The sequence below is a fragment of the Heloderma suspectum genome, chromosome 15, assembly GCF_057233095.1.
Source record: "Heloderma suspectum isolate Gila_16-S chromosome 15, 16-S_ref, whole genome shotgun sequence".
Classification (NCBI taxonomy): Eukaryota; Metazoa; Chordata; class Lepidosauria; order Squamata; family Helodermatidae; genus Heloderma; species Heloderma suspectum.
Window position 1 is genome coordinate 1397938 of NC_139472.1, and position 27748 is coordinate 1425685.

Consider the following 27748-nt stretch of genomic DNA (forward strand, 5'->3'; position numbering starts at 1 on the left):
TTCATCTGAAGAGAGCTAGTCGTGCCCACGCATGGATGAGCGCCTGCGTTTTTGTGCGCACAATGGTTATCGGAACAAATTTTGCCTGCCCCAAATACAAGACAGGGCCCTAAAAGCGCGTCCCTCACTGCAAACCTCCGCTCTGATCTCTTAATCAGAGGCAAAGAGCATTGTTTTTGGTGCTTTTAGATCAAAGGTAGGCAAACTCAGTATATGCCCACCCATGATATTTCGGACTTCCTTCATCCTTGACTATTACCCTGTCAAACCCTATATAAGTGGGGTTTCCCCCCCAATAAGTAACGACCCACTGCCTCGGTCAATGACTAAAAGGGGATGCACGGATTTCTCATTTTATTTTCCAGCCTTTATATTTTAAAAAGCATTTTACAAATAGAATCTTCTTACAATAGCGATAGATTTTTTTTTATACATATGTCACTGGAAACACCGACACAATCTTGGAGTTTAAACTTTAAAAAGAAGAAGAAAACCTTTAGTGTCTGAACATTAATTTAAAAGTTCATGGATGTTGTGTATCTCAAAAAAAAAAATAAAGTAACAAAAACAAAAGGGAAAGAAGGCATGGGATACACACAACACAGACATAAAATAGGCCCTGACGTTCACAGAATTGATCTATTCACACCTAGAAGAAGGCAGTTTAAAATTAAATATGGACACTTCGGTGCGCTGGACACGCTTCCCCCCTGCCTCACACGCTGGATGAGGGAGACACCAAGGTGTGTGGCAAATAACGGTGTGGTCCCCTACCCAAAAAATCTGTACAGCATGGATGTAGATAGGCATGGAGAAAGAGTCAACAGCAGCGGGGCATTCTCCTGTGTGCCAGATCCTGGCAACGCACGGCGGTCAGAGCCCATCCTTCCTTCCCCGGTGACTTGTTGCACCCTCCGCCTGGGCCTGTCCCAGTTTTCTCGACGAGCCGTGTCTCGCACGCAAAGGGTGTTTACACGGGCCACCCTGTGCCCACTCCTCCACCACACGAGACACATCAGGCAGCAGCAGTCCACTCAGAGGATCATTCAAGTGCGGCACAAAAGAGAGAGCATCTCCAACGATTGTCAGTGATTCTTTGGGATAAACGCCAAGGAAGAGGCTCGAGTGTTCTGGAGCGGGGCTCCACCACACCCCACTGTCCAACCCAGGCTGGAGTACTTTTGGGGACCATGACACAAAGTTACCCCACATCTGAGCAGCTGCCCTCAACCTCTCCCTCCTCCCGAGAGCCTGCCAGGTGCAGAATAGCGCTTTCAGGTGCGATCAGGTGGACACAGCCGTGCAGCCCGGCTGGAGGCAGAGGGTTTCAAGGGGCGTACTCTGTCCCTGCTGGAGGCGGCTGGCTCTGACAGTCTGGCTGGTGGGTGGGCCCAGGCCCACTGGCAGGAGGCCGAGGGTGTGCAGAGGGACCAACTGGGGAAATGGTGGATTGTTCGCCAGCTGGAAAAGCAGCCATGGAGGAGTTGATCAAGGCAGGATGACCGTGGCCTGTGAACCAGCGTAGAAGCCACAGCCCCAAGGCTTCCAAGTGAGGGCTTGTGGGAGTCACCTCTTGTTGCCCTCTTCCGCTGGCCCAGAGAGTCGACCTCACAGGTGCTGTGCCACCAGCGAGCCAACGCCCCTTGAGGGCTAGCCACCCCGGACTCCCGCTTCCGAGCGCTCCGTCTCCAATGCCCTCCAAACAGCCAGGGCGCTGTGCGTGAGCCTGATAGTCCCCATTTTGATTCAGAGGATGCCTTGTCCTCTGCTAGGCCCTCACCAGGGTTTCAATTGGCCATTGCAGACCTCTCAGCGGGCCACAGGGTGTCATATAGGGCAAGAGGTGGGGGGGCAGGATAGGGGGATCTTGAGCACAGCTCAGGGAAGGGACGAGGGCGGGGCGGGGTCCTCGAAGTCCCCTGCTGCAGGCCAGCCAGGGCTCTGCGTCCCCCGTCCAGGGTCCAGGACAGTTCCAATCCCAGCACATCCTCCTGCCACCCTGGAAGCAACTGGAAAGGGGCGGGGCGGAGATGGCGACTTAAGATGGAGGCTTGGGAAGCTTGTTCTGCTGGTTGGACGGTTGCTGTATGCCGTGACAAAGATGGGGGCCTCCCGCAATTCCCTCAGCTTGTGCTTCAGCTTCTTCACTGTGTGCTGCAGGAGTGTGGTGAGGAGGAGAGAAGTCAGTCCGGATAAAGTGGGTCCAGTCCCCTAAAAGACATCCTGAACCGTGTAGGGTGGGGATGGGTCTGAAAGGTGGGGGGGCATCACCGGGGAAGGGGCAGGAGCAAGAGAGGCCACGAGGGTCAGGGTGGCACCGTGAAGGCTTCGAGGCCTCCTCCCACCCCCCACCCTCAACCTGGATGCCTCTAGAGGAAGGATTTTACGGAGTGGAAAGGCTCAGACATTAATCATCGTCATCATTAATAGTATTTACATGCTGCTTCTCAACGAACAAGTCCCAGAGTGGTTTACGAAGGGCTGGGACCCGGGCAGGTGGGCTGGCTCAAGACGTTTTGCTGCCTGAGGTGAGGGACAAGATGGAGACCCCCTCCAATCCTACCTGAAGAAGCTGACCAGATGGGCAGGTGAATCTTTCTTTGACACTAAGATCCTTGCAGCTAAGGATCTGATGCAGCCGAGAGTGCCGGAATGTGCGTCTCCCCGCTCTCCTCCCGCCCGCTTCCCTTTGTGGCACGTTTTTAGCACTGCAAGCCTGTGGGCAGGGATGGTCAGAAGGGAAGGCTTCCTAAGCTGCCTCGGGAGCCTTTCCGGATATAGGGGCTGCCAATTAATACGCGTGCCTGTGTCCGGAAGCTAGGAAGAACCCAGAGAAGCAAGAGAGAGTCTGACCTTGTGGGGAGCCACGTCCATGGAGCCTGGGCGGGGAAGGTTAGCAGCTCTGCGCGGACAGACACACAAAAGGGGGGGCAGAACATTAGAACCACAGCCGTGTGCAGGAGTGACGCTGGGGGTGGCCACAGGAAGGATCAGCTCATGCAAGGCAGCTCTGGGCTTCACAGCTAGACACGGGAGCTGCTGCACGGGACCCCCCTGCCCTCCCACTTTACCTTCCCCCTCCCCCTCTCTGCCCGCTCTCGGGCGCCACACACCATAAATTCTCCCGCTGCTGCTTTTTGCTCGCGCAGTGCAGTGCCGCAGACGGGGCGGGCGCTGTCCTCATCTGTGGAACGTGGTTACCAAAGTTCCCATGAAACCAAAGAGTGGGAGAGGCACCAAATGCGAGGGTAAGAGGGGGAATAACTGTTCCGGAAGTGCCAAAGTGACTGATTTTAGTTACGCCTAATGCGTTTCGGAAGAAAGGCCCTTCCTGCAGGAGCAATCCACAAGCACATAAAAATACCTATATACACACGCTTAGGAACGAAATAAAAAAAAGAAGCAAAAACCAACATTTTAAAACATTAACAGAAAGTCTAACAAGACCATTTCTTACAAGAACAATCAACAGATAAGTACAGATGTCACAGGTGGCAAGGAGAGTACGTCAAGTCAACGCTTTTCTCTCCTTTTGTCCTCTACTGGAAGCTGAATCAATCATTTCAAAGAATGTGGAGTTTAGTTCACCTTTTATCAGAATGGGTTCGCATATGATAAGAACCATGTCTTATTTGTACTGGGGAAATGTTCTCAGTAAGATAATAAGTTAATACAAACAGACCCTTCTGAAAACAGCATTTTTCATTTGGTTCTTCCTGTAAGGAATTGGCTTGTTAGAGTAAAAAAATGTTCTGACATGTTTTGTTTACGTTCCTAGGTTTATGGTTATGTGCATTTTTCATGTGTTCCTAGATTGCCCCGGAGGAGGAGTCTTGCTCTGTTTTGTTCTGCTTGTATTCGGGCGCGAATAAACCATTCCGCTACCAACATTCCGTCACGCTCCAGTGTCACCAGGAGATGGGATTTGGGGCAGTGGGCGGGTCCTGTGAATAAAGAGGTGTGGCCATGCGGAGAGTGGCGGGTCAGGCCTCAGCTCATTTCTATGGGCCAAACATCACCGGGAATCCACCCCCCCGCCCCAGGATGCAGCCTGTCAACAGAAAGGCCCGGCCTGTTGCCACCAAAGACGCCTTTTCAGCTAACAGCAAGACGAACAAAGGCCCAATTCCTATCCTGAGCGCAGCGAACAAGTCGAGCGTGCCTGAACACATTTGCCTAAATCATTCTATTGTGGGGAGGAGGGTGAGCGAACAAGCAAAGCACCCCGATCCACCTGCCGCTTCGGGGATGCTGTGTGCCATCGCCTGTGTGCGTTTTCAGGGGTCTCTCTGTATGTATTTGTGGTTCCAACCGGCTCCTTTTTAAAAAAACTGGAAAAGTAATGACAGTCAAAGCGGACCAGGGGTGAGAACCTGTGGGCGGCCAAGGGGCTATTTCCACCCCCTGGGCCCTCCCCTCCACGTGCCGCACATGGGGGGGGGGAATAATACAAATTTTTTTAATCGCCATTTTGCTGCGCCACTGCGTAGTGGTGAAATGGAAACATTTGGATCGCAAACAAGCTGAATTTGCTCTGTAGGTGCCACGGAGTGCTGCTTTTAATTTTTTTTCATTTTGGGGTGCACTGGGGGGCAGCAGGGGCCGCATATCACACACCCCTCTCCTAGATTCACAGGATGGACCCCGTTCTGCAGTTCCCAAACCCCGATCACCCAGGCTGCACAGAAGCCCATGGACAAACAGCCCCACCCCACGGTGCCCTTTTCCCAATGGACCATTGGCGAAATGACCTCTAGAGCCCCCCCATCCTGGCACACCTGGCGGCACTGCCCCCAATGTCCAGACGGTGGTCCGAAAGCTCCAGGCAGCACCAATCTCCCCCATTCCCCTGCAGCCGGAAGCCTGTGCTTGTGCCCGAACACTGGGCACCACCCCTTGCCGACCCACTCACCAGGTGGGGATGCTGCTGCTCGGGCTGCTCCAGCTGGATTTTGATTTCTGGACAGGAGGGGTCTGTGGAGGTCTGGGGGTCCGGCTGGGGAGAGTGGGAAGGGCCTGAAAGTGGGAGAAGAAGGGAGTCGGAGGTGTGCAAAAACAGTGCTCTAAGTCAAGAGCAGCCAAGAGTGGAAGGTAATTCCTTGTCCTCAAGAGGGACCCTGCTTTGTGCCTCACGGGGGTTTTGAGGCGAGCCAGAGAAGCCACCACACAGCAGGCCCTGTTACCGGTGTCTTTTGATGCCACGCACAAACGGACTCTCTGGCCATTAGACTTAGTTAATTCAGAGCGCCCTCCAACTAAAACGGCTGCTTCCTCCCTACGAGGGGTGGGGAACATCTGCCAGCTAGGGGGCCAAATTCAACTTGGGGGAAGCTGTTGGAGGCCACGTGCCAGGAGTTGGCGGGCTAGATGAAAAAGGGGTGGGGCGACCAGCGCATTCTAGCTTAAGCTTCCTGGCTCTCACTGCCAGGAACGTGGCCTTAGGAGAGGCCCCTCAAGCTCTTAGATGGGGGGGAGCGGCGCAAAAGCTGAGAAACCAGCCAACGCTTGGTGGTTTGGGGAAGGGGGCGTGGCCACCCAGCGGTCTGGCCCCTGGGCCCAAGGCTCCCCACCCCGATCCACGCGCGCGCGCCGCGAGGCTGGGAAGCAGCGTGGCTGTGCGGATGAGCGGGCAGCGGAGCCGGGTGTGCGTGGCGTGCGTTCTCCCTGCGGAGCCCAGGTGTGGCCTGGTCCCCGAGGCCAGCCCTCGCTCGAGCCTCAGTTTTCCCACACAGCCAAACAGGAGTCCCGCCCGCCCTGCAGGGACGTCGCGGCCGCGCTGGGGGAGGGAGAGGAGCGGGGGAGGCATCGTCGCGCCGAGGGGCCAAGCCGGTACCTGGAGAGCTGCCCCCGCTGGTGGTGCTGAGGCTGTCGTCCAGCCAAGTGCTGTAGATGAAGGAGTCTCGCTTGCGCGGGGTGCCTGAGGAGGACTGGCTCTCCTGGGCGAGGCAGGAGGAGAGGCGCCTTGAGGGGCCGGGCCGGGGGAGAGGCAGCCCCCTGGCAGAAGGAGGGAGAGCAGCCCCTCCCTCTCCGGGGGAGGCCACCCCACGCCCAGGCTCCCGAGCCCGCCTCCCCCGAGCCGGCGCCCAGAGGTGCCGGACTGCAGCTCCCGCCCGGCCCTGTCGGCATGGAGGAGCAGGTGCGCTTCCCGCAGCCCCCGGGGCCGCCCAGCCCGCGGCACTGGCTGCCAAGCCGGGAGCAACTCACCAGGCCGGCGTCGTCCTCGCGGCCGCCTCCGTGCTCCCCGCCCACGCTGCCGAAGCTGCTGGCACTAGACGAAGAGTGGGAGAAATCCGGCGGGGCCTCTGGTCTGGGGGCCGCGGAATCCGGCCTGCGGGAGGGGAGGAGGCCCAGTGAGACGTGGGGCGGCGCCTGCCACGCACCCCAGACCCGCCCGCGCCTCATCCTCCCCCGCCCGGGAGCCGCCGCCTCGGGAAGCGGAGACGCCGGGGGCCTCAGGCCTTGACGGACCAGCCCGGGCCACCGGACCGGGGGGCGCAAGGCACGGACCTGGTCTTGGCGGTGGGCATTTCTGGCGAGCTCTGGTTGGATGAATCCTCAGACTTGGGCTCCTGGGCCGCGTGGCTGCTGTCCGGGGCCTTCTGGGTTCCAGTCGGGCTGTCCCTGCAGGGCACAGGCAAGCAGGCCTGCCGCTCACGTCAAGAGCGGGGCGGGGCGTCCCGCTCTCTAGTCACGCGGAACTCTTTGCCCTGTCCTTGACAGAGGCTTGGTTTGCTCCCCTGTCTGATGAAGGTCTACTCAGAAGCAAGCCCCAGTGGGGCATCCTCCCAGGCAAGTGCTTGCAACAGGGGCAGGAAACCTGCTGCCCCCCACTGTTTTGGACTACAACTCCTGTCATCCCTGACCACTAGGCATGCTGGCTGGGACTAATGGGCATCTAGTCCGAAGCGTCTGGAGGTCACCTCTCCCTGGCATAGGGGATCGCGACCATTGTGCCTCAGCTGCTTGCACTGTGTGTTTCATCGGCCCACAGTTGCTTTTGTCTTGCTTTTCTATTCATCATTAACAGATGCGGCTTTGGCAAAAAAATAAACACACACTCAGGAGATGAGTGCTGCATCTACCACACGTGCGCCTCCTAAGCCCACCCCAGTCCTGAAGCAGAAAAGCTTGTGTAAGTGGGAGCAGGATAAGAAGATAAGAACGCCAGCCCTGCTGGATCATACCCAGGGCCCATCCAGTCCAGCATTCTGTTCACACAGCGGCCAGCCAGCTGTCGACCAGGAACCCACGAGCAGGACATGAGCGCAACAGCACCCTCCGCCCATGTTCCCCAGCAACTGGTGCACATGGGCATACTGCCTCTGGTACTGGAGGGAGCACAGCGCCATCAGGACCAGCAGCCACGGATAGCCTTTCCCCGCAGGAACTTGCCCAAGCCCCTCTTCAAGCCCTCCAAACGGGTGGCCATCACTACATCCTGTGGCAGCCAATTCCACAGTTCAGCTCTGTGTTCACAGATTCACAGAACACAGTTCAGCTCTGTGTTCACTGTGTTCACAGAATTCCACAGTTCAGCTCTGTGCTGTGTGAGAAGCCCTTCCTTCTATCTGCCCCGACAGAGGATCTCCTACTCTGAGAAAGCTCCGAATGCGCAGCTGTGCTGCTGCGCTGTTGCAGAGAGGAAACAGTCACTGGCTCATTCGCCTGCGAGGTGTGAGACGGTGAGGACGGCAGGGGAGCGCCTGTCCCACCTCCCCCCGCGCCCCACCTTTTCTCCTGCACCTCCTGGATATTCTCGATGCCAATGGCGCTGCTCCGCCGGGAGCTGAAGGGCCCCGATTTCTTCCGAGTTGGACTCTTCCCGGGGACGATCAGGGACTGGAAGAGATGCACACCCATCAGGCAGACAGACCAAGATTTGGGAATGGGGGAGGCTGGGGAGCAAAGTGCCCGGGGAGAAGGGGGAAACGGGGCAAGCAGTTGGCATTGCAAGCCACACTTCGGGGTCTACCCCAAAAGCAGGTGTGCGGCAGGGGCTCGAAGGCAAGGGGCTGCCACCACCCTGGGCCTCTGCAGGAATTTCTAGGCTATAAACCAGGGGCGGGGAACCTGTGGCCCTCTGAATGTTGTTGGACTCCAATGCCCATCATTCTCAACCACTGCCCATGCTGGCTGGGGCTGCTGGAAGTTGGAGTCCAAGAACACTACCGTAGATGTAAGCAGGATTACCTACCGCCGTCTTTCCCAGTAGGGACCTCTGGAGATGTTATTCCTCTGAGGGGACAAGAGAGGCCTAATGGGGTTCTCCCAACATGGAAGTTCCCATGGCTCCCTGGAGCAGGAGCCATGGGAACGAAAGCCAACTTTTGATCAGCTTAAGGCTGGAGGGTGGATGTGTCTGCTGGATCACCCCAGCAAGCCCACGTTCTTGGCCACCAGTGGTGCCTTCATTGCTGTGGGGCGTGGGATATGCAACGAAGGGTTTCACAGGCAGCAAAACCTGTGGTGTGAGCCTTACCACCCCCCCTGAGGTGAAAAATAAAGAGGGATTTATACTTCACGCCTATGGGGTGACAAGAGCGCCTCCCTCTCGAATGGGCGACTTTGTGGTTGCGGGCAAGGCGGGGGGGGGATGAGATGCAGGGAGGATGGAGTAGTGGCAAGTTAGGCAAGTGGGAAGCATGACAAGGTGGATGCAGAGCATGTAGTGGGCTGGATCAGTCCTTGCCCCATCCCACCAGCAGGCTTACGTAGCCTTTTATTCTTTTAAAGAAAAGCTAAAGAAAAGAGGTACATTTCATAGAAGACTGAGATATCCAGGTAATAATTAATAATAATAATAATAATAATATCACCCCATGACGAGAAGTCTCTGTAACTGTTTTCTCCGAAGCAGGTTAAAAAACCAAAAAATGAAATGGCAATAGCAGCAGAAAAACGTTATTAGGACCAAATAAAAGCCACTGAGTAGCAAGCAAGCTTTTGAATTCACCTAAACTCTGCTTCTGAATGTTACGGGGGGTGAAGAGAGGGGAAAAGATGTTGCCCTGGAAGAAAACCTGCAGGCCTGAGGTTTTCAACATGGCCAGTGTTTTCTTCTCCTTTTAAAACTGTTTTTTGTGTGTGCATCCTGAAGAAGCACTCTGCTGAACTCGAAAGCTTGCTCACTACTTTTCCATTGGCCCTGATGAAAGGTTGTTGTTGGGACTGCTTTGTGGTTTCATTGTGTCTATAAACGTGGTGCAACACGGATACAGGGAGTGGCCACCAGACAGCTGTGGGGTAGGAGGAGGTGAGAGGGAGAGCATTCTTTAGGACAACCGGATAGGAGTGTAGAAGGAATCCAGCTTGTGTTCCAAGGAACGTGGGGAGGGGAAGAGGTGCAAGGCATCAGAAACACCCCCCAATGCACCCACACAGGTCTCTCTAGGCTCCCAGACCCAGCGTTCTCCTACAGGGTGGATTTGCCCTCCCTTTAGCCCCAGAAGAAAACCCAAGGGGGCTAAATCCCACCTCACGTCATAGGTAAATGCTACCTACTTACAAGCGAGGGGGAGGAGATACCTACAGCCTAACCTCCTTCCAGACAGGCCAGGAAGGAAAATCAAGTTTGGTACAATCCTAGCTTGTCTACGAAGAATAACAGAAAGAAAATAGTATGAAATATCAGAATTTGTGGTGAAGGTGGGCGATTCCGCCCCACAAAGCCCCATATTTTGGAAGATAGAGTGTGATTCCCCCACCCCCCAACTTTGGTGAATATAAAGATTTCGAACATTCTGAAACAAAAAAAGCCAAACCAAACAAAAACTTGGGACCCCCCCTTCCAAATCCTGTCGATGCTTTTTGAAATAAATATATGAACATTCTCCCGAATTCTAATTTGGAGGGGAAATGGGGGGAAACCACAGGATGCAAGTCTGCATTGTGGTTTTGCAAAGACTGAGGGTAGGCGGGTAACGCCCCCTCCTTCCAAATGGCAAAGACAATTAAAAGCAAAAACCTTCTCTCCAAAACAGGGCTGCTGAACCTCTTTCAGGCCAAGAGCCAAATTCCATTTCTAAGAAACTCTCGGGGGAGCACATTCCAGTGCTGGGCGGGGCAAAGGCAAAAGGGGAGGGGCCAGAAATACAAAAGTACCCGCTCACTGTAGCTGAAAGCGCTTCCTGCCCGCAACTGAGCCACAGGAGAAGCATTTCAGCCTCTTCGAATGATGAAACCGTGGCACAAAAGCTGGGAGACCACCATGCCATTGGCTGTCAGGAGGAAGGGGCGGAGCCAGGGGGAAGGGGCCATGGCCTTCCAGGGATTGGCCCCCAGGGCCCCAGGTACCCCACCTCCGCTCCGAAAGAAGGAAGGAAGCAGAATTCCTAGCAAACGGAGGGCAGAGTAACAAATCCTGCCGCCGGGCATGAGCTGTGGGGATTGGAGCATTTCAGCCGAGAGCCACTGCCGGACCTTCCGAGGATCCTTCAGGGAGGCGCTCCGCCCACCGGGCCACCCCATTCCCAGTCCGGGGATGACCCTCCCTTGCAGGAGAAGCAACCATTTGCCCAGACAGCTACTCTGGCGGCCCGGGGGAGGGGGGCCTGGCCGCATGCCCCTGGCATGCAGGGGACCGGGGGTGGGGACGGCGGCCGCCAGGCCAGAGGCAGTGAGAGCGAGAAGAAGACCAGCAACCTCTTCTATGGTTCCTATGCCTATGGCGCTGCCTCGACGTCCGTACCTACTTGGCGTTTTTCCAGGGACAAGCAATGACTGGCAAGCGGGCGGAGAACGCGAAAAAGGGGACAAAACCAGAAGAGGACAGACAGGGAGGAGAGGGAGGGGAACAACGGAAGGGGGGGAGGGGGGGAGAGAGAGAGAGAGAGAGAGAGAAGTCATGCAAACAAAATGGCGCCGGGTCATTGTAACAATGGCTAAGCCTAAAGGCGGCTGCAACGCCCACGCATGGAGGTGGGCGGACGCGGAGTCGGCGTGGCCAGGGAGGACGGGGGGGCGGGGTTTGGTGTGTGCGCTTGGTGGTGGCTGCCGGCGGAGGGTGCTGAGGGCCGCGGGCCGCAGCAGCCAGGCCTTTTCCCTCTCCACCACGCCCGCGGTGAACCCGCGGCCCCGGTCCACACGCCGACCTGCTCCTGCCTCTCTCCTCGCCCGTGGCCTTGGACCCCGGCACCTGGAGGCAGCAGCCCCTCGCTGGCGTTCGGCTCTCTTCTCCCGAGGAGGGCGCCCTGAGAGGCGAGGGGGGGCCTGCCCACGCGCCTTGCTGGCCCCTCCCCAGGCAACTCCGCCGGTGCGAGGGACACCTGCTGCTGCCCTGCCCTCGCCAGCCCTTCCGGGGCTCATTGGCGTCGTTTGTCATTTATTTGTTAGTCATGCTTATATACCGCTTAATATAATAAAGCCCCTAAGACACTGCAAATCAAGAGGAAGGGCAGTGCAGCGGTCAGAGTGCTGGACGAGGGCTCAGGAGACCCAGGTTCAAGTCCCCACTCAGCTGTGAAGCTCACTGGGTGACTGTGGGGCCAATCCCTGATTTTCCGCCTAGCCTACCTCACAGGGTTGTTGTGGGGAGAAAATGGAGAGGAGGAGGATCATGTATGCCACTTTGGGCTCCTTGGAGGAGACGGCAGGACAGAAATGCAACAAATAAATAAATAAATGCCCACAGGGGCTGCTCAACCCTTTCGGGTTGAGCAACTCAGAGGAAAGCGGGGAGCGGGTCATGTGTCTGTGGCCTCAGAAAATAAACGTGCTCCCGCACTGACTCAAGCCGGCAGAACGGACATCAAATGGACCTGCTCTTTTCTCTGTTTCTTCATTATTTGGGCCCCCCTGGGCAGCATCTGTCCATCTGTCTGTCTGTCTGTCTGTCTGTCTGTTTCATCCAGCTGTTCCAGTCCTGGAGCACAGGCGCCCCCGTGTGGCCACCCTGCAGCGTCGCGCCAGTGCTGCCTCTGGGCACAAACCCCTGCCGTCCCAGCAGCAGCTTACGGAGGAAGTGGAAGAGTCTGCGGGAGTCTCAGGGCAGGGACAGCGGGGCAGCTGCGGAAAGACCACACTTGCCCCTTCCCCCCTAATTCTTACGGCAGCCCCTCAGAGTCTCATCCAGCCTTCCCCAGCCTGGCGCCTTCCAGATGTTCGGGACTTCAACTTCCATCAGCCGTAGCCAGCATAGCCAGTGGTCAGGAATGCTGGGAGTTGGAGTCGAAAACATCTGAAGGACACCAGGTTGGGGAAGGCTGATCTAACTGGGGCGTGTGTGAAATTGACTGGACCAGATCACAAGTTCCCTCCTCTGCTTGGGAGTGAAATCGACTGGGCCCAAAGCGACTCCTGATCAGGTCCAGTCAATTTCACTCTAAGCCCGTGGGGACTTTTGTCAATTTTTGAATGAGGCTGCGCTGCAGAAAAAGGAAGCCTCTGAACCCCGTGGGGAACCTCCTTTGCATCACACTGCCGAGTCGGGCCGTCTGGAGGAGGCAGGGGGCAGACGCCTGGCCCGGGAAGTGCCCTTGGGGGCGGGAGGAAGGGGATGAGGCATTGGAATGGCGAGGCAAGAGGGGTGGGGGGCTCCTAGGGAGCAGAAGGGGGAGGGAGCGAGTCGGCAGCCCACCAAGAGAGCGGGGGGATACCGGGAGGGGGGCACTCACTATGCCCGCGGCTTTGGCGATGTCCGGGTTGTTGTGTCCGAAGCTGCCGCTGTGGCTGGTGGAGACGCTGTTCTGCCTCTTGCTGCTCAGCCCCATGGCGTCCATCGACTGGCTCCGGCTGCGTATGACCCGCTGCAAGGCAGGCCCACACCGCGTCATCCCCGCCCTGGCCCTCCAGCAGCGGGGCAGGCGGCGGCCTGGGACACGCTCTGCGCGCCGGCTCTGGAGGGCCCGCGGGCAAGGCCCCTCCCTGCCCCCCGCAGTCCATGTCGCACCACCCTGCTCCCCAGCTGCTCTGGCTCGTCCCCCTCTTCCTCAGTGTGATCACCGCTTGCCTGCTTGGCAGCTAGGGAGCCCGGCAGCTGTGGCATCGGCTGCTGCTCCTTCCCAGCGCCACCGTCGCCTGGGCCAGGCGAGGGGCAGGCGAGCAGCAGGGCTGCAATGGGGAGAGGAGGAGCGGCAGCTCCGGGAGACTCCCGTCAAGGGGCCCCGCTGGGGGGCGGGCCCTCGGCAGCTACCCGGCCCTGCTGCTCTGTTGGCCCAGCCACAGGGACCCTGCCTCCCTCCGGGCGCCTGGGATGAGCCGCGAACTTTGCGAGGAAAGGGGGCGGGGAGGGCTGGAGCAGCGCTGCGCGCCTGACGAGGCCTGCGGGGAGGCCCGGGGCCCCCGGAGCAGGGGCCGCCCAGCCCAGGGAGGTGCTCCTGGCACTCACCTTGAAGGACTCGAAGAAGCCCCCGCCGCCCCCGCCGCCGTTCTCCATCTTGTCCTCATCCCCGCCCAGGCCCATCATGGACTGGCTGTGGAGGTGGAGCTCTTCGTGGAGCGTCTCCAGCAGGGCAGCGCGCGTGCGCTCCTGTCGGGAGAGGGGGCCGTTCAGCCGTTCGGCCGGCCGGGCCGTGGAGGGCTGGCGGGAGATCGGGGGGCGCGCGATGAGTGCCCTGCTGAGGCCGCGAGCCCTTCCGCGGCCCAGATCCCGTTTCAGGGAAGCCCTCGGGGGCTGCGTTCCTGTGGTCAGCAGGGCCAAGATACCCCCAATACTAGCACAGCACAGCACAGCTGAGCTGGAAGCTCTTGCTGGACGCGCCTTCGGAGAGGCACCTCGACCGTTCAGAATGGGGGAAAGAACTGCGCGGGAGCCAACTGATCGGTGGTTGGGAGAAAGGGGCGAGGCCAGGGAAAGAGGGCGGCGCGTCTGGGGAATTCTGGCAGGCCAAACTGGCAACCCAGGCAGGCCGGATTTGGCCCACCGACCTGAGCTGGGACAGCCCTGGGCCGCTGCACAGGCAGGCAAAGGCCAGGCAGAGGTTTACGGCCACGGGCAGAGAGACACTCGCCTCCAGTTTGGCAAACTTCTCTGCCTTGTAGCAGGCGTACTCCGCGTTGATCAGCTTCGTCAAGAGGAATTCCTGGAAGTCCGGCCCCTGAGAGAGGGAACAGGGGAGAGAAAGAGGGGAACGGGGTGTCCCAGCGTTACGTTCTGGGCATCAAGCACAGCTTTGCTGCCCAGATCTTGGCAATCAGATCCACCCAGAGGCGGATCCTCAGGGTCAGGGAAGGGTAACCTCTGGCCCGTGGGTTCAATCCAGCCCATGGCCCCTCCCCCTGCTGAGGGGCTCTGTGTAGCAAGAAGCATGGGGTTCTGTGCCTCTCTCTGCACCGAGGGGGGGGAAGTGGGTGGTGCAATGCTCAATGACATCATGGGAGGGGCATGGCTTTTGCAGAGGCCCCGCCCCTTGCTGGGAGTTGTAGCCCAACACATCTGGAGGGCACCAGGTTGGGGAAGGCTGATGTATCTACGCCAGACTCACCTTTCGGAAAACAGCTGGGTTAGGCAATGGGGGGCCAAAGAAAGGCACGTCATCCCGGGCGGTGACCGAGACCTGCACGAGAGGGGCAGTCAGAAAGCTTGCAAGACCCTCCTTGAACTTGCCGCTTTGAGCCCTGGTACCCCTTTCTGAGCCAAAGGAGCTGGCAAGGCTGCTGGGGAGGGAGGCAGCCCACTTCGCCATCCGGCCTTTGAGCCCTGATCTGCTCTACCTCCTAGGCAGCACTCCTTTCCAAGAGCTGGGCTGAGAATCTGGGCAGCACAGCTACGCCAAGGGCCCAGCGGCCCTTGCAGAGCCCCAGGTCCTCTCTCTCAAGCCTCCCCCCAATGGCGCAAAGAGAGCTGCGATCACCTTGTAGAGCGTGTGGTCTGAGCAGGGGCTCTCAGCTTGCACCACCACGTAGGCATGCAAGAAGTTGGAGGCGATCATGTCGGGGACGAAGGGCGTGTTTTCGTCCTGGAAGACGATGGCCACAATGTCGTTGCCGATGTGCCGCTTCCTCTGCAGCTGAGAGCCGGAGAAAGGAGGGTCACTCCCACTGCCCACCCTTCTTTCCATACACCAGAGTGAAAATGGGGGGACGGGTGGGGGAGAGAGAAACAGATCCGAGCAAGCTTCAGCTCTGCCACCCAGTCTGCCTACACTTCCACTCCGCCTCTCAGGCTGACTTCTTGCCTGCTGAGCATCCCCTTCCGTGTACGGCAACTTGGTGGAGATGTGGAACATGATCTCCTTGTTCCGGAAGTTGCAATAGACCGATTCGGTCCCCGTCTGCCCGTGGGTCACATCCAAGCCGCCCCGGAACCTGGGCCGGAGAGAGATCTGCCTCAGACCCTTTCTCCTTTTCCAGCATGGCCAAGAGGTAGAAACGCTGCTGCGGTGCTCTGCAGGGGCAAACACAGCCACCCGCCCCCTTCCGGGCCTGCAGCCGAGTCTGGTCGGGCAGCTGCCAAGGAAGGGCACGCCCCCCTCCACGCACCCCTTGAAATCCTGCAGCTTGACTTTCTGGCCCAAGAACTCGAGGAACTCCATGAAAGCCGGGCTCTCCTCTGTGGTGCTGAAGAGTTCCTCTTCCGAGGTCTGCAGAGACAGATTGGGGGCGGGAGGTTAATTGTGCCTATGGGGACAGTGGCCTGAGAGCCCAGGTGGATCAGGCCAAAGGTCCATCTAAGCCCAGAAACCCGTTTCCGACAGTGGTCGGCCAGAGGTCCCAAGGGGAAGCCCGCAAGCAGGGCATGGAAGCAATTCTCCCCAGGGACTCTGACCTGGCCCCAACCCTGTTAAACTTCAGCTGCCAGGTCAAAACAATGTTTTAATCCGCATTTTAAGTCATGCTGGCATCGCTTTTCAGATCTGCCTTCTGCTGAGGAGCATCGTTATATTTGTCTGCATGTTGATTTTTACGGCTGTTCATTTATTTTAAAGGACTTTAACGGCCTTGGCTCCTGATCCAATGATCACCAAAGCAGGTTACTTAACTAACTGAAAATATACATTTTTTTAAACCCGACTCAACAGCCCTTGTTACTGCAAGCAGTGGCTGAGGCCAGGCGCTTTACCAAAAAACACAACAAGTCAACATTTTTAATTTGTAAGCTGCCTTGGAGAATTTCATCAGATTCTCAAAATAAATAAATACACATTACTATTACTAATATTCCTAGTACTTTTTGGGGGGCGGGGAGAGAGAGAGAAAGAGAGAGACTGAGAGAGAGAAGGTGCTTGGCTGCACAGTGGGGATAGACTTTGGGGGGAATTGGGTTTTGCTTTTTTGGCAGGCGGTACTGTATCTTTGGGTTTTAGGTTATGTGTTTTTTAAAAAGATGTTATTGCTGCTTTAAATTTTTCCGAAGCTGTGTTTTTATCATGTCGTGTGAATTTCATAGTTGTCTTTACCTTTGTGAGCTGCCTTCGGGCCAAAAGGCCAAACAGACTTATTTATTTAACAATACTTATGAATTACTTAAAGTGATGTACAAAAAACCCAAGTCTTCATACCAAGGGCAAGGTTACCTTCCTGGGGATGCCTGCCTGGGAATGACGGGAGGTGTAGTCCAACACATCTAGAGTGCCCGGGTTGGGGAAGGCTCTTTGAAAGAGCAGTGCCTCAGTGAGGGCGGCCAGCGAGCTCCGCTGCAGCCGCACGATGGCGCTCCCTCCCCTCCCGCCAGCACACTGGCACCTGACGCGCTCTTCATGAAAGAGAAGGAAGGGTGGGTGGCTTTCTGAAGGCGTGATCACGGCCTCTTCTTCCTTCCCCCTTTTCTCCTTCCCCCTTGGCTCCTGAGAATTGCTTGTCCACACCGGAGCCTTGCATGCCTCCGTGAACGATCCAGGGAGCGGTGCTGTCATGCCTTCCTTGAGAGGAAAGCTGGGCGCAGTGCGCGCGTGTGTGTTAAAGGGAAGGGCACGGAGCAGTCCATCCCCTGGGGCCCGGCAGCGCTGACAGCTCGGGTGCAAGGGCTCGGGTGCAAGGGACCGGGGCGGCGGGGCGGGCGGGGAGGGGGAAGAAATGTCACGTCTGGGGTGGGAAGAGCAGGAGGCGGGGAGGCACAACGCTTGCTCAGCCTAAGGGGCTCTTGTGCCTTTTACACAGGGGTGGGCCACACACGGGCTAAACAGGGGCCCTGATGCTGTCTTGTTGTTGTTGTTGTTGTTCAGTCGTTCAGTCGTGTCCGACTCTTCGTGACCCCATGGACCATAGCACGCCAGGCCTTCCTGTCCTGCGCTCTCTCCCGGAGCGTGCTCAAGTTCATATTCATTGCATCCGTGATGCTATCTAGCCATCTCATCCTCTGCCGTCCCCTTCTCCTTTTGCCTTCAGTCTTTCCCAGCATCAGGGTCTTTTCCAGGGAGTTTTCTCTTCGCATTAGGTGGCCAAAATATTGGAGCTTCAGCTTCATTAGCTGTCTTGTGGCCCCCACCAAACATGCTGCTGAAACGTGGTGGCAGGGGAGCCAAAAAGGGCCACTTTCCCCTTGTATCGAGGAAAGGGCGCCACAGGTTGCTGCTGAAATTCAGTGGCACAGCAGCAAAGCAGAGGGAAACTGGCAGCAAATTTGGCAGCGCAGCGGGGGCACAGGGCAGGGTGCAGAAACTGCCCACCCCGGTTTAACAGCGGCACACACGCTGATATCCAGGCCAGGCACTGGATCTGATGTGGAGGAGAACGCTCCTTGGCGCCTAGGGGGACCCCCCTCCTCGCAGGGAGATCCCAGCTCAGCTAGGATTTGAATTCGGGCCCACCCGCGTCCGACATTGCCCGCAGCCTGGCCTGCTCCCTGGGCCGTGGCGCACACCCACCTGGCCCAGCTTCTGGTAGACGACTCCAAACTTGAAGTTGTTGCTGATGACGTGTTCGTCAAAGGTCACAATGAGGCGGGAAGCCTGGAGGAGGCGTGGGAAGAGGGCTAGTGAAGGGAGCCGACGCAGCTCTGACCCCGGCGCAAAATCCGCCCCGAAAGATGGACTCCGGGAACTGCAGCCAGAGACCCTAGCCCAGGGCCACCCCCGCTGCCTTTGGACTCCAATCCCACCCACCCTGGGGCTCTGACAGCATGAGTGTGAGCATCTCGATGGAGCCACAAAGGACTCTTTGTTGCTTTTGCTGCAACAGGCTTGACATGGTGATTCCTCCGCCAATCTGAGGTTATTGTTTATTATTCAAAGTATTTTTTATCCCAGTCCTCAGTCCAAAACGGCTCCCGGAGCAGCTTACATGCAGTCAGTAAACAAGGCAGCCCCTGCCCACAGGCTCGCAAGGGAAAGAGACACGACACACAAGGAAAAAGGTGTGGGGAGGGGAGAGGAAAACGTAAGCAGGCTTCTGGCGGGGCTGGCGGAACAGCCCTGAATGCCCTCCCAACTCCAGGGGTGGGGGAGAGGAGACAGTTCAGCGAGGCCCAGACGTTCCCCTTGCCTGCTTGTCTCCTTCCGCCTTTCCTTCCCCCCACAGGGCAGCTGACATGGGTCAACCGACCCCATGCAGATGAACCAGTAGCCTCTCCCTCTGAGTCACTAATACAGTGGGACCCCCCACACACACTCCTACCTTTGGATACAGGACGGGGTAAAAGCGATCCACGTTCACGTCCTCACACACCAGCTGCAGCGGAGAGAAAGAGACCGCAAAGGTGTCAGAGCTGGGCCCGTCTCTCTTTGCACGGGTGCGTCTGCCTCCCTCGGCAGGGCGGGAACCCGTCCCAGGCGCATGGGGGGCTTTCTGTCTGCGCATGGGGGTGCCTGCACGTTGATGCACCCTGGCACACGCGCATCACCACCCTTGCCGCACGGACCCCATTCGCACAAGACCCGCCCACGGAGGGGCATGTGTGGTGGGGGGATGTGGCAGTGCCTGAGCGCAGCTCTGGCGAGGAAGAGCCCCCACCCTTGGGCTCGGGCCCTATAGCGCCCCCCAAGGTGCCCCGAGTCCAGTGCATTCAGCAGGTCTGTTCTGCCTATGGAACGGAGAGTCCCTTCCTGGGGGCAACGGGTGTCATTTCTCCCACTGAGGCGCTGCAGTAACCGGGGTGTGCAAAGAGAGACCGCCACTCCCGATGCTGGCTGGCCCCACCACGCCGCTGGGAAGCCCCGCTCCTGCGTGGCCAAATCCAGCGGCGGCGTGCAGCCAGGGCTGGCAGGCGCAACGCTCCGGCACTTTGCATGGGCAGGGGTGCGGACGCCCCGCTCCGTTTCCCCCGTTGCTTCTGAGCTCAGCTGCAAACCTTGCAGCAGCTGGGGAGGAATGCATTTCCCCCGGAAAATACATTGTGAGCTACTGCAGCCGCAATGCCAAGTATTCGAGGGAGGCTTGCTCTCGGCTGGCAGCGAAGCCCCCCAAGGCCTGCTCCCGGGGGAGATGGGCATGGCCAGTGTCGCTGAGAGGCACCTGCCTCTGTGGACCCGCCGCGGGGGCGTGGCTGCGGGGACGGCCACGATGGCTGCCTGGCGTCGGAGCTGGCCACCACGCCCCTGGCTGAACCCATTGACAGCCCCAGGGACCAGACGCGGGCACCGCCAGCGGAGGACTTTGCCTCCGCCCCAACCGTTGCCTCTCTGCGCGTCGGAGAGGGAGGGTCTCGGGGCTCCCCCCACGTCCCAGGCTTGCCTTTGCCATCTGGATGACGTTGGGGAACTCCGTCAGGCAGGAGATGGGGATGACGTCGTGGTACGTCCGGCACTTTGTCCTGCGGGGAGAGGGCAGGGAGGTTGCCAGCGTGCGAACGCAGCGCCGGGTCCCACCCCGGGCCAGAATGAGAAGGGGGCCCACGGAAAGAGAGGGAGGGAGATGGGAATCCCCCTTGCCCCAAGGTGGCACTTCCAGGCCAGGCGCCCGCCACCCGCAGGGCTCCCCGCTCACCGCAGGAGCAGGCGCAGATGCTCCTGGTCCCCGATCACGTCGTACTTCAGGGAGAAGACGAGGTGGCCCAGCGCTGCGTCGACCGAGTAGTAACTGAAGTGCTCCTGCGGGGGGCAGGGGAGGAAAAGCCGGTGAGCGCAGCGGCGCCCTGGGGGTTAGGCCAAATTTACTGTATTTATTTGGAGTGTTTTTATGCTGCTCCCCAGCCAAAAAAAGCCTCCCGGAGCGGCTTACGATCCATCAGGAGAACAGTCCCTGCAGGCTTACAGTCGAAAGAAAGCACGACACCCAAGGAAAAATGGATGGGGAGGGAAGAGGAAAATATCAGGCAGGCTTTCAGCAGGGCTGGTGGAATGGCCTTGCTTCCCCCTCTCATCTCCTGGGGGGGCACAGCCCAGCCGGAGCAGGCCCCGATGTTCCCAGTGCTCCTCCTGGAGGGGGCAGGGTCCATCTTGCCCAGCATTCTGCTCCCACAGTGGCCAACCGGTGCCCACGGGAGCCCACAAGCAGGACAGGAGCGCAGCAGCATACCCCTCCCACCCATGTTCCCCAGCAACTGGTGGACATGGGCACACTGCCTCCGATCCTGGAGGGTGCCCAGAGCCACCAGGACTCGTAGCCACAGATAGGCTTCTCCTCCAGGAATTGGTCTAACCCCCTGAGAGCCGTCCGAGCTGGTGACCATCACTGCATCTTGTGGGGTGGGTGCCATTCCAGAGTTCGACTCTGCACTGGGCGAAGAAGCCCTCCCTCCGACCTGTCCTGCATCTCCCGCCACTCATCTCCACGGATGACCCCACAGCGTTCTATTATTATGGGAGGGGCAGAAAGAGTCTCCCTGTCCGTTTCCCCATTTTGTACAGCTCTGTCACGCCTCCCCTTCCCCTCCTCTTCTCCAAGCTGAACAACCCCAGACGTGCGGCCTGTTCTCCCGGGATGTCACTCCAGCCCCACGACCGGTTTGGCCGCCCATTTCTGCCAGATCTACAACAACCTTTTCGAGGTGCAGCTCTGTGCGCAGTATCCATGTGCAGCCGCACCGTGGTTTTTCTAAAGGGGCGCTCTGGGTGGGCCCTGCATCGAGGAGCGAGATCTTATTGGGGGGTGGAGGGAGGAAGAGGATCGGCCAAAGCTTCTGGAGGCGCCCAAGGAGCCCCCTTCCCTCATACATCCCGCCTTATCTGCTCTCTTCCTGAACCCCCAATCAGCAGGGCAGGCAACCGACACAAAGGTGCCCCCCGGCCTCCCATCCTTCCGAGAAAGCTTCTCCCAGGTTCCCTCCTGTTCTAATTTTGGGCACTGGTCTCTGATCGCCCCCCCACCGCCCCGTTGATCTCCAGTATTTTGAGGTGGTGGAAAGAGGCAAGGCAAACAGAAGGGAGGAAGGGGCCACTCAGTGCAGCCTGCCCCCAGGCCAGAGATCCCGGCCCAGCCCGGCACAGCCGAGAGCCCCACCCTTGGCACACACTGCAGATCCCTCTTGGCAAGGCTGGGCAGAAACACGCCCACAGTAGTTGATCAGCAGCAAACTGCGCAGGGAGAAAGAGGCCCCGGGAGACTCCGGCGAGGCTGGCGGGGCGAGGGCAGCCTGCAGAGGGATCCTCTCTCAAGCTGCACCCGGGCCAAGGAGACGTGCTCCCGGCAAGCCCCCTTGCTTTCCCCGGTTGCCGCTCCAGCGGGCCGAGGGTAGCACAGGGCCCCAGTCGTCGGGAGCAAAAGCCCAGCCTTGCCCAACCCTCCAGATGTTCCAGACTACAACTCCCATCACCCCCACCACCGGTCATGCTGGCCAGGGCTGATGGAAGGCAGAGTCCAAAACATTTATTTATTAAATAAAGAGGGTGCCTTTTAAGAACGCCTTAGTGATATCTGACTGGTCAAACACCCAGCACTAATTAGCCCTGCAAATAAGTTACTAGCTGCGTACATAATACCCACTGGTTTAATTATTATTATTATTAATTACATTTATATTCTTTTTTCCTCTTGCAAGGAACCCAAAGCAGGTTACCTGGTCCTCCTCCTCTCCATTTTATTCTCACAACAACCCTGTGAGGTAGGTGACGCTGAGAATCAGTGACTGGCCCAAAGCCACCCAGTGGGCTTCTTGGCCGAGTGGGGATTCAAATTCAGATCTCCTAAGTCCCAGTCCAGCACTCTAACCACTACACCACCCTGGCTCTCATCTGAAAAGCGCAACATTGGAGAAGGCGGCTTTAGCTGGAAGCACCAAAAGCCCATTTAACTTGCCCCCTGTCGGGACTCACTGGCCACCTTCCTCAGTTTGCCCTGTTGATCCTTTGTTATTTATCACCACATTTATGAATTGCGGAACCTATTGATCCAGTGTTTGCCTCAGGGGTTATCAATGGACTTGCTTTCATTTTGTTCATCAGGGATTGTTTATTGATATGTTATCAAAGTGTTTTTTTTATCGCCACATGTCTTTTTAATGTTGCTTTTATCGGGATTGCTATTTTTTTATGCCACTGCACTGATTGCTCTGGGCCTCTGGGCAAGCCAGGGAAGAAAGAAAGAAAAGGAAAGGGGGAAAGGAAAGGAGGGAGGGAGGGAGGGAGGGAGGGAGGGAGGGAGGGAGGAAGGAAGGAAGGAAGGAAGGAAGGAAGGAAGGAAGACCAACTAACTGGAACTTTGGAAACTTTACTGAACAGAGCTTCAGCTGAATGGAGACTGGCCAATCAGACCTGTAAAGGAAGTCTCACATTTTTGCCAGGGGAAGAAAGGAGGGAGGGGGAAATCTTGGATGCGCAGTTGGTGTTCGCCTCCTCAGGGCAGGAGCGTGAAGCCTCGTGAGGTGCTTTGCTTACTTTGCCCAGAAAGTGCTTCCTGTAGATCCTGGCCATGTGGTTGCATTCGAGCTTCACCTTGGAGGTCGGAGACTGCAGCAGCTCTGTCTCAGGCATGGTGCCCAGCTCATGGTTGGTGCCTTCGATCCAGTAGCCCCCAAACTGGGGCAACAGGATGAGGGGGAAGGGGCCCTCTCGGCCCAGAACCTGGAAAAAAGGGGAGAAGGCAGAGAAGCCTGTCGACCCAAGCAGCCAGACCTCAGCGAGGATGTCCCCTACGGGCTGCGGGTGAAACATATTCTCACATAGATCACTGTACATGCTGGATGGGGAGGGTTCACTTCATCCTGTTCCTCGGTGGGAAGAGTGCCCAAAACATGTTTTGGAAGCAAGGTTTGGAAAGGTGTTTCTCAAGCAAATTCTGCTGTGTTCGAGTTTGCTTGCAGAAATGGAGAACAGATATTCTCTTAATTAAAAGAACACCTATAAGAACTTTGAGACCAAGAACCGGTGCCTGAGTTTTGCTTCCCCCCCTCCGCTCCCCATCCCTTTTCCTTTTGTGTCATTTCTTTTAGAGCGAAAGCCTGAGGGCAGGGACCCGCTCACTACTCATCTTTGTAAGCTGCTCTGTGAGCCTTTTTTGGGCTGAATAACAGGGCAAAATGCTGCAAGCAAATAAAATAAAATATTCCTAAGTTACGGATGTTGTCAATTTTCAAGCGTTTGCTGGGTGGATGGGTGGGGGTTGTTGGGGGGATAGATTAGAAAAGCAGGATGTAAAATATTTAAACATGTGATTGCTTTAAACGTTTCCAGCAAGATGGACATTTTTAAAAGGTCCACAGCATGCAACAGCAAGATGGGTGTGGAATTCTGTTTCAGCCGGCCCCAGGGGCCTGCCTAGCTCAGCTCCGGGGTTCTGATGAAAGACAGACCTCAGGGAAGCCCCCCACCCCCAAGCAGGGCCAGAGGGAAACCGCCCTCCGTCATGGTTTGTCCCCAATAACTGGGATCCACAGCTAGATTGCCTCTAAGCTTGGAGGTTCCATTTAGCTGTTGCGGCTAATAGCCCGCAGAACAGATCCTCCATGGGGATGCAGCTGCCGGCAGTGTGTCTCTTACCTCATGGACGCTGGGATAGGGGATATAATCCTCTTCCGTCTGCAAAATACAAAGTACAGTTATGTCAAGGGGTCTGTGGAAAAGGAGACGCAGTGTGTGTCCGTGCGCGCCTGTGTCCGTGCAGGCGCGTGGTGATGTCTGTTTCTCTCCATGCTTGCGCGTGGATCTGTCTGTGTGTGCTCATGCCTGCACCTGCTTGCGTCTCTGTGCACCCACCCGCACACACACTCGCCCAATGCTGTGCAAGGTCCCCGCATCCCGTACAGGGCAGTGGTAAAACTGCTGCAGCTTGGAGGGGTGCTGAACACCTTTACTTGGGCCCACGTGACATGGCTCTAAGGCTCTGGCGGCGAAGCCAAGCGGAAAGAGAAGACAGCTGTGTTCCAGCTAGAGAAAAGGTTGCAGGCATGCTCTGTGCGTGTGCCGTTGCAGGGAGGCCTCCATTACCCTACAGACTGACAAAGTGTCCACTGGTCTTCTGACAAAGTTACAGCCCTGCAGATTTAAGTGAAACTTCAGGAGACGCTCTCCATCTCCCTTGCAGCCAGAGGGGCGGGGTGGTGCCCAGCCCCTCCTTGGAATCTTCTGGGCAAGTTCGAACCAGCGTCTCTCTGGGATGGGAAGGCCTTGTGCGCCTTTTCTGGGCAGCTGAAGAAGGCCCAGCACGGACCCATCGCAGCCACGAAACCTCACTGTTCTGCACGGGCTGCCTGTTCACTACCAGGCCCAGTTTAAGGTTTTGGTACTCATGTACAAAGCCCTAAACAACTTGGGGCCAGGATCCCTGAGAGAGTGCCTTCTCCCTTACCAGCCTGCCTGGTCACTGAGGTCATCCGAGGGATGCTCCCGGTGGTTCCACAAGGACCTATGGCCCGACTGGACTCCACCAGGAGAAGAGCCTTCAGTGCGGTGGCCCCCTTCCTGTGGAACTCCCTGCCCCTGGAAGTCAGGCAGGCGCCAACACTGTGCTGCTTCTGATGCCTCCTGAAAACAGCTCTCTTCCAGGAAGCATCCCTTCACTGATCAGCTACAGTTTTTATAGGTATTCTGTTTTTAAAAGAACAATTTTAATATGGTGTTTATCTTCTTATCATTTTACCTTCTATGTTCACCACTCTGGAATCTGTTTGAGATGTGGAGCAGTGTACAAATGTTGTAAATAAAACAAATACATATATAAAAGAAGGGGACGTGGGGGGGAAGGGGGAGGCAGCCTGACCCTTCTGCGGAGCTCGGGACAAACAAAGGGGGGTGCTGGGAGCGAGCCAAGGCAGGGACACCCGAGCTGAGCGGCGCTTCCCCTCGAGGGTCTGGGACAGGATGGCAGGCGTCCAATCCATGCTGCCCCCCTGGCCTGCTGGCACATAAACGCCTGGTGGATCGGTCCCAGAGTCTGCGTCCGACATTCCACCAAGAGAAGCCTGGTACAGCTGCATGCCTAGAGTGGGGTGCCCCTTCCTCCCCCCAAGCGCCCGCCGGTCGCCCCTGGCAGCTGCCGCCCGCGGTGGGAACAGCCAGCTCATGCAGCTGTCCCAGAGTTCAGGGCAGCTGGGACTCCCAGATCCGGGCCACATACCTTCAGAGGGGGAGGGAAGGAGCACCGCTGTTCGTCCATCCTGCTCCCCTGCAAAAGAGACACAGACCAGCCTGAGTCAACACTGGCACGGGCTGCCCCGGGCCGCCGGCCAAGAGCGCCTTTGCTTTGGGGGAGGGGCGTGCGGAAGAGGACACATCCTGCTTGGCACGGGTCAGGCAAAGGCCCTGGGATGTGTGCATGGGGCATGGGGAAGGGAACAGGCTGGAGAGGTTTTGCAAGGAGCCCAGCGGGTTGACACTGGTTCACCCAGTCATGCTTTCCACATGGCCAGGTCTCTGCCTTGGGGCGTCCGCCACATCTGCACTGGGGGGTCTCTTGCCACGAAGCCCCTCTGCTGGCAAGCCAAAGCTCCCCACCCATGACTCAGGCCCAGAATCAAATGCATGGTTCATCCCCACATATCTCTTGGAGCCTCACTAAAAGGAAGACACACCTCTGAGCACATGCAGAGTACATTTCCCACTGCCAGGTGGGTACAGCCAAGTTGCCAGCTGATTTGGGGGAGGGGGGATTTGGAGTTACAGCGTGCAACTGCACAACAGGCAAGAATCCTCCTCCCTGCCTACCCCACACTGGTAGAACCCCCCTTTCTGCAGATTATACTGCAAGCGGAAGGGGGGGGGGAATCGCACTGGAAGTGCCCAAAACTCGCACTCGGATCTGTTGTTCCTTTTTTAGTGCACCAAAGCCTGAAGTTCCCATGTCCAATCCCCAGATCCTGTGAGTCATTCAGTGTTCCTTGAGAGACCATTTCCTAGAGGGTTGTTTCCTCCTAAACCCGCCGCCCGCCCCCCGCAAATTCCCCTGCCCTCAGAGTGCCGTCTTGGGGCCAGAAAGGAGAATCCCCGGTCCGCCCACATTCCCACAGGTGCCCCTGCGGTCTGGGTCACCCCCCGCCCCGCCAGACTCCGGTGCAAGCTTAGGCAGGCCTGCCAGAGGCTGACTCACCTGCATCTTTTCAATCATTTCAAACAAGCCGGTGTTCTGCAAGGCAGCAAGAGAAAGGGGACAGTCAGACCAGCTGCAGGGGAGGAAGCCCGCTGCCCCCCAACACTGCTCCCCCGGCAGAGGCAGCAGCAGACGCCAAGCCACCCGGTGCTGATGGGACCCCTGCTTCCTCAGCACTCAGGGGAGCGGGCATGAAGGGTGCTTCGGAAGCCGTCCTTCTCTGCAGCCCCCGAGGTGGGCCACGTCCTGCCCACTGTGCAGGCAGGGCACTGAGGCTGGGTGAGGGACTCACCAAGGCCAGGCGGCGAGTCTGTGGCAGAGACAGCTCCCCCGCCCAGGGTCACATTCACAGGGCCCCAGCAAGGGATGAGGCACGTGTGCAAACAGCCCCCCCCCCGCTACGTGCAGCCTGGTTGTGCAGGAAGGCTGCGTGGCTCCGTGGCTGGCCCCTGGTCCCCCTCCCCTGCACACCAGCAAGCAGCACACACAGGGTTAGCCACTGTCCCCCCGCCCGCCCTGCCGTAGCATGAGCACGGCTTGGCTCGCTGGCGTCGCTCCCCTCCTTGGAAGGGTGAGCAGCAGGCCGAGAGCGGAGACAGAGAGGACAGCCGTGCCGTGCCGCCAGGTTTCCTGGCTGGGATCATTATCATTGTTATTAGGAGGGGCACTGTTCATCTTAGCATTATGACTAATAATGTTTGTTTGTTGGAAGCCCTTTCATGCCACTCCTCGCCAGGGACGACTCCCAGGGCACACAGACCCAATTGGGCAAGGCAGTGCTTGCCCCCACCTCTAAAAAGACACGACACACGAGGAAAACAGGCTGGGGAGGGAAGAGGAGGGGGGAAGAGGGGGGAAGGAGGCTCCAGGTCTCAGCATTGAACAGGAAGGTACTGTGGGAAGAGCAGCCATGCGCTGGTGGATCTCGGGGGCCGGGGTGTGCGTGCATAAGTGGATTTTTGCCCCGTCCGATCTGCCAAACGCCACCCCCTCAGCCCACCCTCTCGCCCTTCTGCCCCATTCCATGGCCACTGCTCGGCCAGCATCCCATCCTTTCCCCAGCGCCCTCCCTCTCTTTCTACCCCCCCCCCCCGTCCTCTGCCTCTGGCATTTGCTTCGCCAAGCCAGGGGTCAGCGGGTCAGCGCCTGGAGGCAGAAGCCGCCCTGGGCCATCCCGCAGGGATGCCCATCTCTGGCCATGAAGGTGGCTGCCGGGGGAACCGAGGCTTAGCCTGAATGCGGGGAGGGAGACTCACACTCCAGCCGTCCTCTGTCGAGCCCCTCCGGGGGGGCAGCTCCGGGGGGGCCGGGAGAGGCCGGCGTTCCGCCATCCGCCTTCCTTCTCCTCCTGTGCTGTCGGTCTCCGGGTCACATCCTGCCCGCACACGGCCAGGAGCGCTGGAGGCTCGGGGCTTGCGAGGGACCGCCAGGTTGTGCCAAAGAGGCCCCGTCCTTCCCTCGCTCGCTCTCTGCTCGC

The 27748-nt window shown here is 58.0% G+C and overlaps 1 protein-coding gene across 1 annotated transcript; it reads right to left on the reverse strand.

Moving 5' to 3' along the window:
* Positions 1-338: 338 nt before the first annotated feature.
* Positions 339-27748, reverse strand: RAP1GAP (RAP1 GTPase activating protein). Its single transcript, XM_084821882.1, has 23 exons — positions 27528-27748; positions 26272-26307; positions 25303-25350; positions 23727-23765; positions 22626-22811; positions 19798-19901; positions 19546-19624; positions 18490-18543; positions 17742-17825; positions 15418-15518; positions 15114-15243; positions 14790-14945; positions 14421-14492; positions 13947-14033; positions 13325-13465; positions 12612-12743; positions 7730-7839; positions 6508-6621; positions 6205-6328; positions 5834-5936; positions 4913-5016; positions 2854-2902; positions 339-2154 (listed from the first exon to the last, which is right to left on the reverse strand). The coding sequence occupies exons 1-22, from the start codon at positions 27600-27602 to the stop codon at positions 2894-2896; spliced, it is 2088 nt and encodes a 695-aa protein (XP_084678008.1). The 5' UTR covers positions 27603-27748; the 3' UTR covers positions 339-2154; positions 2854-2893.